Consider the following 15,947-nt stretch of genomic DNA (forward strand, 5'->3'; position numbering starts at 1 on the left):
CAGTGATATTAATGTCTGTGCTGGTTGTGAGCCAGAGGTCAATGGATGTTTGGGTCCAGCCTGGGGTGTTATGGATTCAATGGATCATGGGGTGTGGTGCTGTCGGTACCTGTGCAGGAGAACAAAAGTCCGAGTTGTCAGGTCCTTGGTGCTTCCAGTCTTGCTCTCTGGATGTGAGACTTGGACTCTGACCAGGGATCTGAGATGGAGACTTAATTCCTTTGGTTCCAGGTCTCTTCGGAGAATCCTTGGCTCTTGCTGGTCAGACTTTGTGTCCAATGAGCGGTTGCTGAGAGAGACTCAAATGAGATTTGTTTCCTGCATAGTCCGCGAGCGTCAGCTGCGGCTGTATTATATGGACATGTGGCTCATTTTCCTGATGCTGATCCTGCTCACCAGATTCTCTCAGCGAGGGATTCTCGTGAGTGGAGGAGGCCAATGGGCTGACCACATGCCTCGTGGTTGCAGCAGGTTGATCGGCATCTCAAGGAGATGGGGATGGGCCAGGTATCTGCCCTGGGGGATGGCCAGACGAAGACCCCTGGAGTACCGTTGGAAAGTGGACGCAGTGACGCGTTGCTCTGGCGCATGCTCCCATACCTGACCTGACCTGACCTGTAGAACAGGGGCACTTTCCCAGCAGTACAAGCAGCATGTATGAGGTGTGACCAAAATGTTTGGTGAATGGTGCCTCTGCTAATGAATGCGTGAACATTGTTGAGGTCAGTGGGTGAGACTTATTTTGTTAACCCACTCACTTGCCAGCACGCAACAAGCACCATTTCACTATTCGGCAGTGCACCATGGCATCGCTTTGTGTGAGCCCATTTGTGTTGTCTGTTACTTTTGTAGAAAATGCTGAAGTTTGAGCAACGTGCAAACATGAAATTTAGTTTTAAACTTGGCAAGATGGCTACAGAAATGCATGAAATGCTTGTAACAGTCTCCACAGATGAAGCTGTGACAAAGAAGACTGTTGAAGTTGTTTCAAAGGTTTTGGGAAGGATATGAGTCGCTGGAAGATGAGGAAAGAAGTGGTCGTTCCACAACAGCATGAACTGATAAAAAACATTGCTCAAATCAGCACTGTCGTCCATGAAAACCGATGTTTAACCATTTGAAAAATCGCGGAAGAGACCAGTCTTTCATTTGGTTCTGTTCAGGCCATACTCACAGACAATTTGAACATGAGACGCGTCAGCACAAAGTTTGTTCCGTGAATCCTCAAAGATGGCCAAAAAGAAAATCATGTCTTCATATCATCCAACTTGTTGAATCAATGCGTTTCAGATCCAACATTCTTACACCAAGTGAATACGGTGATGATTCGTGGGTTTATGTGTATGACCCAGAAACGAAAGCACAGAGCTCCCAATGGAAGATACCCACGTCACCGAGACCGAAAAATGTGTGACAGTCAAGATCGCAAGTGAAGGTCATGCTCATTGCGTTCTTCAACATGGAAGGAATAGTTCATGCAGAACTTCTTCCCAAAGGTGCTCCCTTAATGTCGTTTTCTACATGAAAGTTATGAAATGTTTTCAAGAGGCAGTCAGGTGGAAAAGACCAGAAAAGTGGAAGAATGAGTGGCTCCTCCATCACAACACACCCTGTCACACGTCGCTCTCTATCCAACAATTTTTGGCACAAAAAAAACATTCCTGTCATCCAGCATCTGCCTATTCGCCCGACTTGGCACTGTGCGACTTGTCTGTTCCCCGAATTGAAATAAATGGTGAAAGGGAAGCAATTTAACATGATCCAAGATATCAAATCCAACATGACAGACCTTCTGAAGGCGATGAACAAAGATGACTTCCAGAAATGGTTCCGACAATGGCAGAAACTGTGGAACAAGTGTGTATGTGTGGGAGGGGAGTACTTTTATGGGGGAATAATGATGTAAGTGTTTAATGTTTCTAAAATGATTTTATTCTACCATTCACCAAACTTTTGATCACACCACGTATGTCCATTTGAAAAACTGAGTGAATCAAATTGAAGCAATGACAAATCTACATACTCTATGTGCAGCTGGTATTAAAATGAAAAAAAAAAAAGATAATTAAATGCTTTCACATCAGCTGCAACATCTTTATAACTATTCACAATAGAAGACATTTGGGATGGTCCAGAGAACAATAAACAACAGAACCTTCCATAATGACAAAGAGTCACCTGTTCCAGATGGTGGCAATGACTCAAGAATGACATGATGCAATAACTTGACAAACCAATTTATCTTGAGTCAAACGGCAATGATGGACCAAAGCATTAAAAAAAAACCCCCAGAATCTCTCTTCGATGTCGCGATGTCGACAGATATGCCTCTGCCAACATTATTACATCATTATACATACTTGTTCCAAGTTTCATTGAAATCTCTGAATCCAGATTCCAAATATTAAATAATTCTGGCTACCAGACCATGAGTCTGATCAGGTTGAAATTGAAAACGTATATTTCCCGTGACTACAAGATCATAATTGTGATGTTTCACATTGATTGACGAAGCGGGTCAAGAGAAAGAATTTTAAAAAGATTTTTCTTCAATCCAATATGGCTGCCAGACCATGTGACCTATTAATTATTTGTGAACACCTTGGTATCCTCAAGGCTTGGGGAACAGGTGGGTGAAGTTTCCCCTCAATCTGTGAAGCCGTTCTGGAAAAGAAGATTTTTCTTCATAAAATTCTTCATAAAAATCATACCTGCCAAACCATGTGACCTATGATGACGTAGATGGAGAAATTTTGGATAGGCGATCATACCTGTAAAGTTTTTCCTCGATCTGTTCAGTTGTTTCGGAGAAGAAGATTTTGGAACATTTTTATGCTAAAAACAATATGGCTGCCGAACCACTTGACCGATAATGCCATCAGTTATTTGTCACCACATTCAATGTAGCCCGAGATGACCCTCAAAAATTTTCATACGGATCGGATAAAGCGTTCGACGTATGCAATTATGACATCATAACTAAGGCACCTATGACATTGTCAAAAAATTACACTTAGTCCCCCATGAGGAGTACTTGTCAGGAGCCAGGTTTCAATTTTTTTCCATGGAGCAGTTTCGGAGATACAGAGGTCCAAAGTTTACCCTTTTTTCCCAACATGGTTGCCACACCACATGACCTATGATGTCATAATTATCATTAAAACATTCCACATGAGTAGTCGCACCTCCGATGAAAAACGAGCGTCTATCGGATCAGCGGGTGAAACAGAGAAAATTAGCATGGACGTACGTACGTATGTACGTACGGATGGGCGGACAACGTGAAAACATAATGCCTCTTGCGACATTGTCATCGGAGGCATAAAAGAACACTGCAACCAAGTATACATATCACAATCAACTGCAACATCAAATGTCATAAGATAAGATCTTTTTGTAAATGGTTCCAAATCAATTTCTTGTACAGCACCTTTCACTGACGATAACTCTCAAAGCACTTGCATTGTTAAAGAAAGAGTAAAATTAATGTGAGCAAATGCATTTAAATGTATGCTGCAACAGGCCAGAAATCTCATTCAAATGGAGAGGAAGGCAGGGCTCTGGGTGACTGGAAATAAGGAAATGTGGGCACAGCACTTGACAAGGGGGAGAAAAAGAAAGGAGGGCAGAATGCTGGGGTGAGTTGAGAAAAAAATGAAATTAAGAAAACTGAAGGAGGGCAGAGAGCTGAGAAAGGTGGAGAAAACAAAAGGAGTCCAGAGAGCTGAGAAATATCGGGAATAAAACAAAAAGAGGGCACGGTGTCAGCCATGTTGGGGGTAAGAGAAGGAGTGTCAGGCTGAGTTGCAGAAAAGGAAAGGGAAGGCTGTGTGCTAAGGTGAGGGAGAGAAAACAAAAATGTTGGACGGGGGACCGAGTAAAGTGCTGGGAGAGGTGGAGAAAATGAAAGGAAGGCAGAGCACCATACAGTTTGAAGAAAATGAAGAGCAATGCTCCAGGGAGGGTGAGACCCCGAAAGGAAGGCAGAGCACTGGGTAAACTGGAGTAAAGGAAAGGATGGCAGAGTGCTGTGCGAATCAAAGAAAAGGAGGAGGGCAGAAGTACCAGGGGGTGGGCAGACGATGAAAAGATGGCAGAGTCCAGGGTGACAGGAGGAAGACAGAAAGAGGGCAGAACACCAGGTAAAGGGGACAGAGTGTGAAGGCATGAGGTGTGGGTGGAGGAGGAGGAGGATGTGGATGGAGAAGCCTCAGGACTGGAGATCAGAGAAGTGGGCATGGAAAACAAAAGTATTTCATCAATGCTGAAATTTGTAATCTTAAAGCAGTCTTCAGGTGTGAAAATGACAATTTTAAAGTTTTCTTTTCTTAAAGCGAGGTGTGTGATAATAAAAAAGAAGAGTAAAACAAGGGCTATATTTATCAATGAGAGACATCACTTTCTGGGTGACACAATTGCTTAAACCGATGGGTTATCTGTCTGTATGCAGAATTATTGCTACATCTGACGTAGCGAATCGAGTATGATAAACATACCTGCATTGAAGCGACATTATAGGCATTTGCATTCGGACATTTGCAACAAATCTTGGGTTAGGACATCTCTTCAAGAAGGGTAGTCTGGATAAGTATCATGGAGGGTTAAATTTCAAAAGAAGCAGATCTAGTTTTATCAGAGATGTCTACACCTTATCAAGGCTTTCAAGATCACCCCCCAATTTGCTGCTGTTGCTAGTATCAGTATACCACATTCCAATTGCATAATTATTGGGAACGACAAACAGGGAGCCAGGGAGCGTTCCTTTACAATAGTGGCCCAATTACACATTAGTAAGTTTCCTACAAGTTATTTCGATGAGGAACAATCTTGCTTTTTGAGGATGGCGATAAACGAAATAAAAAACGAGGAGGCATCCAAAAATGCAAAGCCCATCTGTGTCCACTTTGTACTCAAACTAAACTTGTCTCGAACAACAGGTTAAAAAAAAAACCAACAAATTATTAACTTGTGTTCTCCATGTTCTCATAATAAAAGGTTTGTTGAAAATTTGATGACAAAATCTCAAATTGCAAAAAAAGGTTATGCCCTAGGCACATGACTGCAAGACCCGGTCTTCCGCTGCACAGGTAGATGGGAAAAGAAGGCAAGGGAAATGGTTGAGGATACGAGGGGATTGTGGGAAGAAAAAGAAAAGGAGGCCTGGATAAGATGGGAACCAGGGATGGGAAACTGGAATGGATGGAGGGGACGATGGTGGGGAAGCAGGATTTTAAAATGCTGACATGTTTGTGCAGGTTACAAAGAGGAAGCTCATTGAAAATAAAAAGCCGCAAAGCATAGTGGGAAGAAAAATGTGTTTTTCACTTTACCTCTGCCACCAAAGGTCAGGTGGATCGGCGTTATGTTTCACCTGTCTGTCTGTCTGTCTGTCTGTCTGTCTGTCTGTGAGCAGGATATCTCAAAAAGTTTTTTCGCGGATTCGGCCAAAACTTGGTGGACAGGTTGGGTGTGTGAGAGTGGCAAATCGATTAGATTTTGGGGAAGATCCAGATCCAGATTCAAGACTTTTTTTTTTATTTTTCAAGCGATTCTTCACCATTGAGAGGTCAGGCCAAAAACGACATATCGCATGATATTTCAAAAAAGTTGTGGAGAGGTTCTGAAAAAAAACTTGGTTGGTTAGTTGTGGAGGTGACAAGAACAAGCCAATTTTATTTTGGTTCAGGTTTGGATACAGGTCTGTATCAGTGGGATACAAAATGTAAATTGTTCAGCCTAGCGGAGGAGGAATTTGCATTACTGAGTGCTATTCTAGTTGTGTCAGGTAAAAGTGAAACATGAAAAAGTTTTAAAATAAATGGAAATTCAACGTGAATTTATAAAAGATAACACTTCTCTACTATAAAATAATTTTGGAACAATGCATCACATGCATAGCATCAGTAACCTCAAGTAGGCTGGAATAGGGATGTGGAGAACCAACTACACTTGAAACATTGTAATCAATTCACCAAAGCAATTTTACAATGTTTCCCATGAAGACGCAAGCGAGGCCAAATCAAATGGGAGTGCTTCGTCTCCCAAGGGTATATTTTGAAATGATGAGAATAAACTCTTCGACCGAGCAACTGGCATTTCATGCCCAAAGCGATATCAGGGGATTCGGCGAGCCCGTGCTGCTCTCGGTGAACAGTGTGATGTAAAGACTGACTCACTGAGCAGATGCGAAAGCAGCATTTAATGCTTTGCACTCCTCAAAAATCGACACAATGATGGAAAAAAAAAAAAAACTTCGAGTAACTTGTGAATGCTCTTGTTTGAGCCACAAGGCCACAACGGTACATTAGATTGGCTCACTTGAATAGTAAATAATCACTGATGATTCTGAACCATGCACTACACAGAGCCTCGGTGGTGTCGACGTACATTACAAGGCTGGAGTTGCAATGCTGGGCGGGTCACACTCCAACACAGGAACTTCGAATTTGGTCAGGGTGCCAGCCATAACTCACTACCCTTCGCGAATGACACCCTGTGATATTTAACGTCCATCAACTAATGTCAGCAGACTGGACACCAAGTTTAACGTCCATCCGAGGGACGGCACGCACATTGATGAATCATCCTGCCCGGGATGACAGTTTATATAGCTGGGTTGGGATTCAAACACAGGCTATCCATCCAATAATCAATGAGCGATATATATATATATATATATATATATATATATATATATATATATATATATATATATATATATATGTATATATATGTAACCATGCAGTTTGCAGTGATTGAGGAGTACTGGTGCAGTTTATTCAGATGGAAATCTGGAGCGTATTTTAACATCGTTAAGTTCGGGAGCATGAGGGCGACTTCAGGAGCCTCCGCACGCAGTCTAATAGGAGGCATCTTTTATCAATTTCTTCCACACAAATCCTTAACGCAATACAATGAACAAATCCAATTGTTCCACCTTGTCCCCGTGTGTTCAACTTTTACTTAGGGGATAAGACCAATCATTTACTGTCTCAAAGTGGTTGTTTGTTAGCGAAGGCAAAGTGGAACGTGATTCGATTCCGAATTCAGCCCGGTGGTTGTATCGTTACTGAGGAGTACCTGTGCTGCCGATACAACTAGTGCCCTTACAATTTGGCCATGGTGTCGGCGATTACTCGCCTCCTCTTTGCGAAAGACACCGTGGCATCTTCATTGTCCACCAACTAATGCTAGCAGATGGGTCACCCATCTTAACAGGACGAACGGTGGACACAATGATGCTTCGCAATGCATAGGACACTCCGGGATGATAGTTTCTAGCTGGGTCAAGATTCGTACCCATGTGTGTATGCATAGTATCCAGAGTTAATGTTGAGAAAAGTGACAAGTAAATGTCAAGGGACAAACACTTTGGATACAAACGATGATTTCGGTGGCACGACTTCAGTGCAGAGCAGTAGGGAAAATAGGGGAGAGTTGCATTTCTTCCAACAGCACGTATATAAAACAGTTCACTCAGCACAAACTACCTTGTACCTGACGAATGATAAATGCAGTCGTGACCAGGTGCTTTGGCAAGTTAAATTTGAATCAAGGTCAAGTGTCTTGATTGCCAGAGACGTAAAACGATATACACCTACAGTTGACTGTAACGGTTACACGAGACCTTGACAATTCAAAAAGCCTTTCCAAGCTAGACCTGGTCTGAAACAGAGGTGAGCAATGTGAGACAGACACGCAGACGCCACCACCGTAGTGTACATACCGGAGGTAATCACGCCGACAAAGAATGAGGTTGGCACGGGTGTAGAGCGTTGATCCAACCTCTCCGAGGCGACAATCGCAGCACGCACACTTCAGGCAGTCCTCATGCCAGTACTTGTCTAATGCCTTGAGGAGGTAGCGGTCCTTGATCTTGCGATTGCAGCCCGCGCAGCCCTTGGGCTTCCCGTCTGGCTGGACCGAGAGCATCTGGACAGCTGTAAAAGCATGGAAAGCTGAACATCAAGCTCAGTCCTGTACGTCCAGCTGAGCAAAACACTTAATTTCCGAGTGCTGAATGCATCATTTAATGTGAAGCATTATCACCTCGATATAAGATAAAAAAAAAAAAAGCAAGCTGGCAGGATGGGCTAGACTCTAGGGGTGTGCACACTCACATCGAAGCTATCTAGCCTGGATTCCAATCTGGGCCCAGCTATAAACTGGCATCCCGGTGTCTCACGGGCATTCATGAATGCGTGCGCCGTCCCTCGGATGGATGGTAAACTGGGCGCCCCATTGACCGAGATTAGTTTGTGGACATTAAAACTCCCACGGTGTCCTTCGTGAAGAGTAGGCGAACTACTGCCGGCACCATGGCCAAATTCCAAATTCCTGCCCTGCGTACTTCATTGAGCGTCGAGACTGGCCAGCTGGTTCGTGAAAAGCTTGGGCCAAAAACTTCCACCGACCAATCCCACACGAACGTGAAACAATTGTGGCCATGAAAGAGAAGATAAACCAAAAAGTATAAAGTTTCAAAGTGGCAAATATATCATCCAAGTTGATGTCAGTGAAGATGACAAGAGTACTAATGGACAAATAAAAGGGTGTGCACAATATACAAGCAACCTCTTACGTCGTACTTGGGTGTAATGGATAAAGAATCACACCATAGCCTTTGGATGCAGTGAAAGCACAACACGGCGCAAGCCAAACTCCGAAAATAGGAACAGAAAGTGGGCACGAATGCTTTGATGTCATTGTAGAAATATTAGAGCATCTTTTGCCCTCGAACCCCTCCCCTTAGTGGCATTAGGGTTATTCACTTTCCATCAAAGCAAAACGTGGAGGCAGCACAACGAGCAGCGCTTCCTAATGGAACCATGCCTCTTTCTAGTTGCACGGCTGATAGAGAGATGGCAGTTTGTTTCTAACAACTGGCTTCAATGGAGTCGGTGAACAAAACTCTCCCCCAGGTCAGCGCTCCTTGTTAGCCGGACACGCCTCGCGTGTTCGGATTTCAGGCCAATTTGCTTTCCTGCATGTTAGGCGGTCGCTCGGCCATGCATGACGGCAGTGCGCACATACACATACACACACACACTCTCCTGAATGGCGCCGAGCGCTCAACGGTCTTACGGTTAGGTCCATCAAAGGCTACCAGCTTCGTGTCAAGTCGCTTTGGAAGCCCCTTCATGCGGAACTGGTGCAACCATGGATGTGGATTCCTGACGATGCAAGTAAGTAAATAAATAAATAAATAAATAAATAAATAAATAAATAAATAAATAGACCACACGCGTGTACACCAATTGGGCGGTTGTTATAGAGGATGACCCTTTTACCAGCCTCTCAGAAGCATAACCGAGCAGCAGCCGCAAATGATCTCGGTCGACCCCCACCCTCCCCCCTCTCCTTCCAAGATAACTTTAACGGGGGCGCTCGAGTGCAGATATTGAGCTACCCCGGCCATCAAACTTGAGAATAACGTTCCCAATTTGGCAGCTTTCCGCACCATTTTGCGGACGGACAAAAAAAACTAAACATAAGAACGTCATTCGGTCTGCGAGACAGCCTCGACACCCCAGGGGGAATTTCATTTCATTACGCGGTGGAAACCACAGGCAAGCCGAACGGCGTAACGTGCAGTTGACATCATTCCACTGGATGGTTGCTGCCATTTCTTCCAAGAAAGACTTAAAAAAAAAAACAAAAAAAAACACAATAACAACAATAAAGTATCTCCACAGCTACGACAACACAACTCTCCCAACCCAGCTCGAAATGCCAAAGCAATATGTAACGTTAATTGCTCTTGATAAACGCAGCCTCATTATCGGTGAAAAACGGCTCCACCGAGAATACCGACAGCTGCAGCTTGTTGACAAAACAAGTCCCAACTGGGTAAGGGAACTCGGAGGTAGGGCTGGCTTTCCCGCCAGAATTGGCCATTCCCTCGGGTTGCAATCAACAGGCGAAGGACTTTCAGAGCGTGTTGCACTCCTTTTCCCAGACGCCAAAAAAAATGACGAAGGACATAGTTGTTGTTTTTGGTTTTATTTAATTTATTTTGGTGGTTACGACTTCTCGTGTGACATTGCATGCGTTACCCAGACAACCTCTCCGGCGAACTGCATGGAGCCTCCCTGGGCAACATCTCACTCATGCTCCCAATTAAGGAGGGCAACTTCAGCAGTGTTCACCCTTTTGGGATTTTCCGCTTGCGATCGCCCGGAAGGAGGGATACAAGTGCCGGCAGTTGGTGGTGATGTGACCGTCCTGGAAGATTGCATGACAGGCTTTTGAGAGAAGAAACGCGCGCTTTTACGGAGGCTGCGCAAACACGTGCATCTACAGAATTGGGGGGGGGGGAAATAAGCCAGCTAGGTTCCAGGGTTGGTCAACCTAACGAACGTGCGCCACAAAGTTGCGCTCCTATTAGTCGTCTCTGAGAGAAAAATTATAGACAAAAGCTTTATTCCCCCTGAAAACTCTGCAAGTGCGATAACAAGCTTTCCTCTCGAGGATAAATTAAAGCTCGTACCGTGCCAGCACAGCAATCCGCCGCCGCGTGTAATTACGGCGGGAACACGGCGGCGGAGAGCGCGAGCGCGCGAGTCCCGGGCTTGGGCGCAGCCGGCTTGAGCTCGTGCCGCGGCAAAACCAAGTTGCCGTCACTGACAGAAACATACCGGCCGCTCATGTAAAACCCGCCCGTACTTAACGGATCTATCCATCGTCATAAATGCCATCTCTGCCCTGCATGCAATTGGCAGGGCGAAGGTGGAAAAGCTGAGGCGAATGAAAAAACAAATGTCGTTCTTTTCTTAATTACTTTGATCAGTGTCTCTCTGTCTCTCGTCAGAGCAAAGAGCGAGAGTGGTGTCTTGTGGCCATTCGAGGACACGGCGGCAGCGTCAGTGAGACGGTCACGCCGCCCGAGCGCTGCGCGAGAGCCGCCTCTCTGGCGATCGCATTAACCCCTTCCCGAGTCCCCGGGCCTAATCGGAGGCATTGGCACCGGGCCGCCTGGTTTCCACGACGCCGACCATCACGACGGGACGGCGACGGGCTCGAGCGACCGGGACGCGCAGCCGCGCTGCAGCAGAATGAGACCCGCGTGCGGTATGAGGCACGACCGGCGAGGTGAGGATGCGAGCAGAGCAAGAGGCTGAGCGTACCGTTCATACTCCAGCAGCAAAAGCGTGCGGAAAGCGGCTGTGCGGCCCGATTGGCGAGGCTTTGAAGTCGTCGGTCGCTAGCGTAATACAGCCATCAGCGACGCGGGCACGGCAGCACTCTGGGGACTATCTTCGTTGCGAAGAGCTTAAAAACCCATTGTATAAATGCATAGCCCAACCCGAGCCAATCACCATCACCCAATTAGTGGAATTTAATCACACCCATTTCATTACGCGCCGGCCTTCGAGGCGGACCCGACGCAGGGCTGGGAAGCGCTGGGCGCGGTCGCACTGACGGCCCGACACGCACGGCCCGCGGCCAGGTCAAAGCCGGGCCCAGAAACGAAAGGAAGCGTGAGGCGGGTAGAGAGAGAGAGAGGGGGCGCGCGAAGCGTGAACGGTAGCACTCGTGCCGGCAAGGGGGCAGCATCGGCGCAGCGCGCGCTTTGGCTTCTCACGCGCGGTCGCGGTGCCCCCTTCCCCCTCCCCCCCCGCACAACCCTCCTCCCACTCCCCAACAGTACGACACGCGCGCGTGCCCCGTCGTCTGCAGCTTGCGCGAACCTCTACTCTCGGCCACGTCGACTCACGGTACCAGGAGAACTCATCGCGAGGTAGACGGGGTCCGTGGAAGTTCAGGTCCCGTGGAGAAAGTTACTTTCGCACTTTGTGAAACAAACAAATAAATAAACAGAAATTAAAGAACTGATACATCGGTATATGGAGCCTTCTCTCAGGCAACCAGGGTCGTGGGGACGGACCACGTAACTGGGTCAACGGACACCAAACGGCGGTGGACACGTGTCCACTAGGGCACTGACCGGGCCGGCGGGCCGCCGTCGCACCCGGCCGAGCTTCCAGCGGAAAGGCCAAGAGGAGGTGGCACTTCACGCAACACGAACGGGACACGACACGACACGACTACACCACATGTGACTGTATCAGGTAGTGAAGGTGGAATTTTCAGCCCCGCCGACATCTCCCCGCCTTATCCTCGTCCAACCCATCTTACCTATCCCAGGGAGATGTTGGGGGAGTTGGGGGGGGTGAGAATGGAGGGAACGCAGATCGATGGAGAGGGCACGGCTAACGAGGACAATTAAATTAATTACCTTCACGGAGATGAGATTTCTCCAGCATGCGAAATCCGACCCCACGCTGGGAAAACGACTGCTCTGCAATTAATGGCATCTGATTAGACACCTCTGTGCAAATCTTAGCTCCGAGTCGTTAAACTAATTAAACGTTAGAAACGCTCCTGTCCACATTAATGCCTCCTGCTGTAATTAATGGCTTTGGTTTCCAACCACGACCCCCTCCTCTGCCCCCCCCCCCAACCCACCGCAAGACATGCAGCAAAAAGGCATTTGTCCCCCCTCCATCAACGCCCCCATTTTAACATCATCTCCCAGCGATTTCCCCTCCTTTTCCCTCCCAGTGAAGAAGGGGGGGTTCCAATTCGCCGAAGACATTGGGCCTTTCAATGTGTGTGTGTGTGTGTGTGTGTGTGTGTGTGTGTGTGTGTGTGTGTGTGTGTGTGTGTGTGTGTGTGTGTGTGTGTGTGTGTGTGTGTGTGTGTGTGTGTGTGTGTGTGTGTGTGTGTGTGTGTGTGTGTGTGTGTGTGTGTGTGTGTGTGCGCGCGTGTGTTGGGGGAAGAAGCAGCGAATGATATGCAGCGCCACGACTGCCGAGCAATAAAGGAAATCAATACTTAACATTCAGTTACATGTCATTCAATTTCCTTCATAAAGTAAATGGTAATTGGATGGGTCATAAAACGGTCGGCTTTTTCATTCCCACTGATGAGATGCACTAAAGCTGACAGGGTTATTACCTGAAAGTAATTAGGTTTTGACATGAATTAAATTATCTGAGAGCTGGCTATCTTGCGTCGAGGCGATTTTCTGCGCCTCGTTTTAATGTTATGAAAATGAAAAAGGATTTTTAACCTTACCGCCCCCCCCCCCCACTCTCCCCTCCTGAATCCCACTCCTATCCACCAATCTACCAGTTCGTTCCCTCCCACCATGCCACCCGCAACCTCCAAAAGCCTCCCTATACATACAATGAACATCAATTATTAACAAAATACCTCTGACATAAACCTTGGATGGACTTTGCACTTTTTACAACGACATATAGGTTTCAAGTGCGAGAAGAAGCGAGAACGAAGAAGCAGTTACCAGCGATACTGAGGTTTAAGATGTTCAGTGGAAACCGACGTGAGATTGAGATGAATGTTTCTTCGGAAGTCGTGCCACACGTTCCCTCCTGGAATCTTACACTGCACACCGTGATATGAGCTCTAAATGGGTTGTGTGATGGCTAACAGGATATCCTGGAGGTATGCGTACTCCCCTTTGAGGTTTGAATGTTGGCCCAGCTATAAACTGCCCTCCTGGAGTTTCGCATGGAGGACGAGGCATGCCGTCCATCGTGAAGACGTCAATCCGGAGGACTCGTCTGCCGGCAGTAGTCGTTGGTGGATATTGAAGATCCTACGGCCGCACGACATCTTTACTGATGAATAAGCGAGCGACCGCAGGCACCCTGGCCAAGTTACAAATTCCTGCCGCGACTGACTGCTGGGAAGGTAATGGCAAACGATGCAGCCTGACCCTTGCCAAGAGACTGCTTCGGAAGCAGCACCACCTTTTAAAGATTATGATATATTGGTGGTGGTGGTGGTGCTGGTGATCCTTAACTCGCATGCAACTTACTCTCCATGACAGGGACATTAAAACGGACACCCACTGGCAGGGAAAGGAACTGCAGGGTAATCACACCCAGTGCCTTCATCACACTGATCGCTGTAGCCTGCTCAAAATGACGCCTGTATCACAAACGTGAAAAAAATACACCACGGAAACACCATATTTGTACACCTTCTGCAAGACCGTGGCCTATTTTTAGGCCAAAGCTGACCCTTGGGATGTATTCACAGACTTCGGTAGCTAATTAGAAGGCAATTTCACGCGAGTCGAAACACTTCAGAATTCCAGCGGTTGTGATTGGATTTGAACCGGCGTTGTTGAGAATGCAACTCACTAACCCGAAACCTGTACTTAGCCCAGCTCTGTGCTTCACCAATCTGTGCGGTGTCCATTTATGGACCGATGGAGTTAGGGAAGGGACCCATAAAAGTACGCATTGTAAAATTCACCAAAGCATTAAGTAAGTGCACAGTTTCCAACTTTTGGCATCGTACGTACGTTAAATGCCAGGGTTGGAAAGAGGATTGGAGGAGGAGGAGGAGGATTTGAGATGCTTCACATCCTCTACCTCAACGTGCTAGCACACATCCACCAGGCAGCTGTAAACTGCTGGCAAACATGCAGCCACTGCACAAGCATGTGGGAAGACCAGTTGGCAGACCCTGTGGCCCACGCGAGGACTTTTCTGAGGGCGGCTTTTGTGAGTGAGTCTTTCTTGGATATTTAAAATGCCTGGCCCACTTTTCCACCCCTCCTAGCACAGCCAACTTCCTTGACAAGTTCCGTCTGACAGTGGCCGAACATGCTGCTCTAATGGACCTCATTAAGCTCTACTTACAGATGTTCTCTTAACATAATTGATCTGCGGCGAGTCGAGTGTGCCCTGGCCTATTCCCTAGCCCCCAATTACCGTGCAGGTAATTAGATCCCCAACCTCCAATTCCTCGCGAACGCCCTTCTGACGGGAAAGATATCAAAGTGCCTGAGCCACGCGGCGGCGGCTAACGGAGGCTCGGCGCACTGCTCGCTCCACGTATTGACCGCCGGGAACCGGGCGCCTTTTGTAAGGGAGTCCGCACTAATGGTGGGGCTCAGTTGGGTGGCATAGCTATCCTCAACACGCCTCTCAATTTGGGCAGGCGTAGGCTTGAACAGGTCGGGGGAGTCAAGGCGGATGGAAAGGGAGGGATGGTGAAGTTGGGGGGAGAAGGCGGTAGTGAGAGGAGAGAAAAAAAATATGAAAGAGGCCTCCTAATAACCGAGCCTGAGGTCTGTTCCTTTTGAAACTTCAGCCACAAAAACTACACAGGACTGTCAGGAGACAAGAAAGGCGATCTCAGAGAGAGAGAGGGAGAATGAAAACGAAGCTCCCCAACCGGGTGCACCTGGGAGAAATTGAGGCCCACTCCAACTTTTGGAAATGCCAATCAATGGGAAGTGTTATTTTCCCCTAATTAGGGCGAGAGAAAGAGCAAAAGAAGAACGATGGCCTTGGGAATTAGTGAACGAGTGAGTTTTGCATTTGAAAAGCTTCACTGACATACACAGAGCAGCTTCCAAATCTTCCTGCCCACCTTGCCGGACTTGATATGAGCCCTGTGGTGAACACCCTATGTTTGGGAAGGTGATTTGGACCTTTGCTAATAAAAATGAGACTCACATTGGGATTTCGGTTTCTGGGAAGTGAGGTTGAAAACACACACACACACACACACACACACACACACACACACACACACACACACACACACACACACACACACACACACACACACACACACACACACACACACACACACACACACACACACACACACACACACACACACAATACATCTTTTCTTCTTCCAGCAATACGATGAATAATGCTTTTTGAGCAGCCCCAATTAGTCTCCTTTTCTTGTGGTGTCAGCAGGAGAAATGTTTGGCCAAATCCTTCATGAACCAGCTGGTCAGGCCTGACATCAGACTGGAAGTGTCAGGAATTTGGAATTAGGACAGGGCGCTGGTGATAACTTTTCTGCTCTTCGTGAAAGACATAATGGGATCTTTAACATCCACAAACAAGCAATTCTGGCAGATGGATCCTTTTAACAATGGCTAATAA

At 46.9% G+C, this 15,947-nt stretch overlaps 1 protein-coding gene across 4 annotated transcripts in view; it reads right to left on the reverse strand.

The window, feature by feature from the left end:
* The window catches only part of LMO3 (LIM domain only 3), a 203,166-nt gene extending 191,082 nt beyond the window's left edge, over positions 1–12,084 (reverse strand). Inside the window, exons 1-2 of one of the 4 annotated variants that reach the window (XM_085871054.1) lie at positions 11,948–12,084; positions 7,727–7,940 (exon numbers count right to left, since the gene is read on the reverse strand). In XM_085871054.1, coding sequence (XP_085727180.1) covers positions 7,727–7,932 — 206 coding nt within the window. In that variant the 5' untranslated portion in view covers positions 7,933–7,940; positions 11,948–12,084. Of the gene's footprint in view, positions 1–7,726; positions 7,941–11,126; positions 11,484–11,947 lie in introns of those variants that run through there. The other 3 variants (XM_085871053.1, XM_085871055.1, XM_085871056.1) reach the window with 3 other exon arrangements.
* Between the last annotated feature and the right edge of the window lie 3,863 nt (positions 12,085–15,947).

The sequence above is a fragment of the Eptatretus burgeri genome, chromosome 2, assembly GCF_056783735.1.
Source record: "Eptatretus burgeri isolate ZD-2024b chromosome 2, Ebu_testis_v1, whole genome shotgun sequence".
Classification (NCBI taxonomy): domain Eukaryota; kingdom Metazoa; phylum Chordata; class Myxini; order Myxiniformes; family Myxinidae; genus Eptatretus; species Eptatretus burgeri.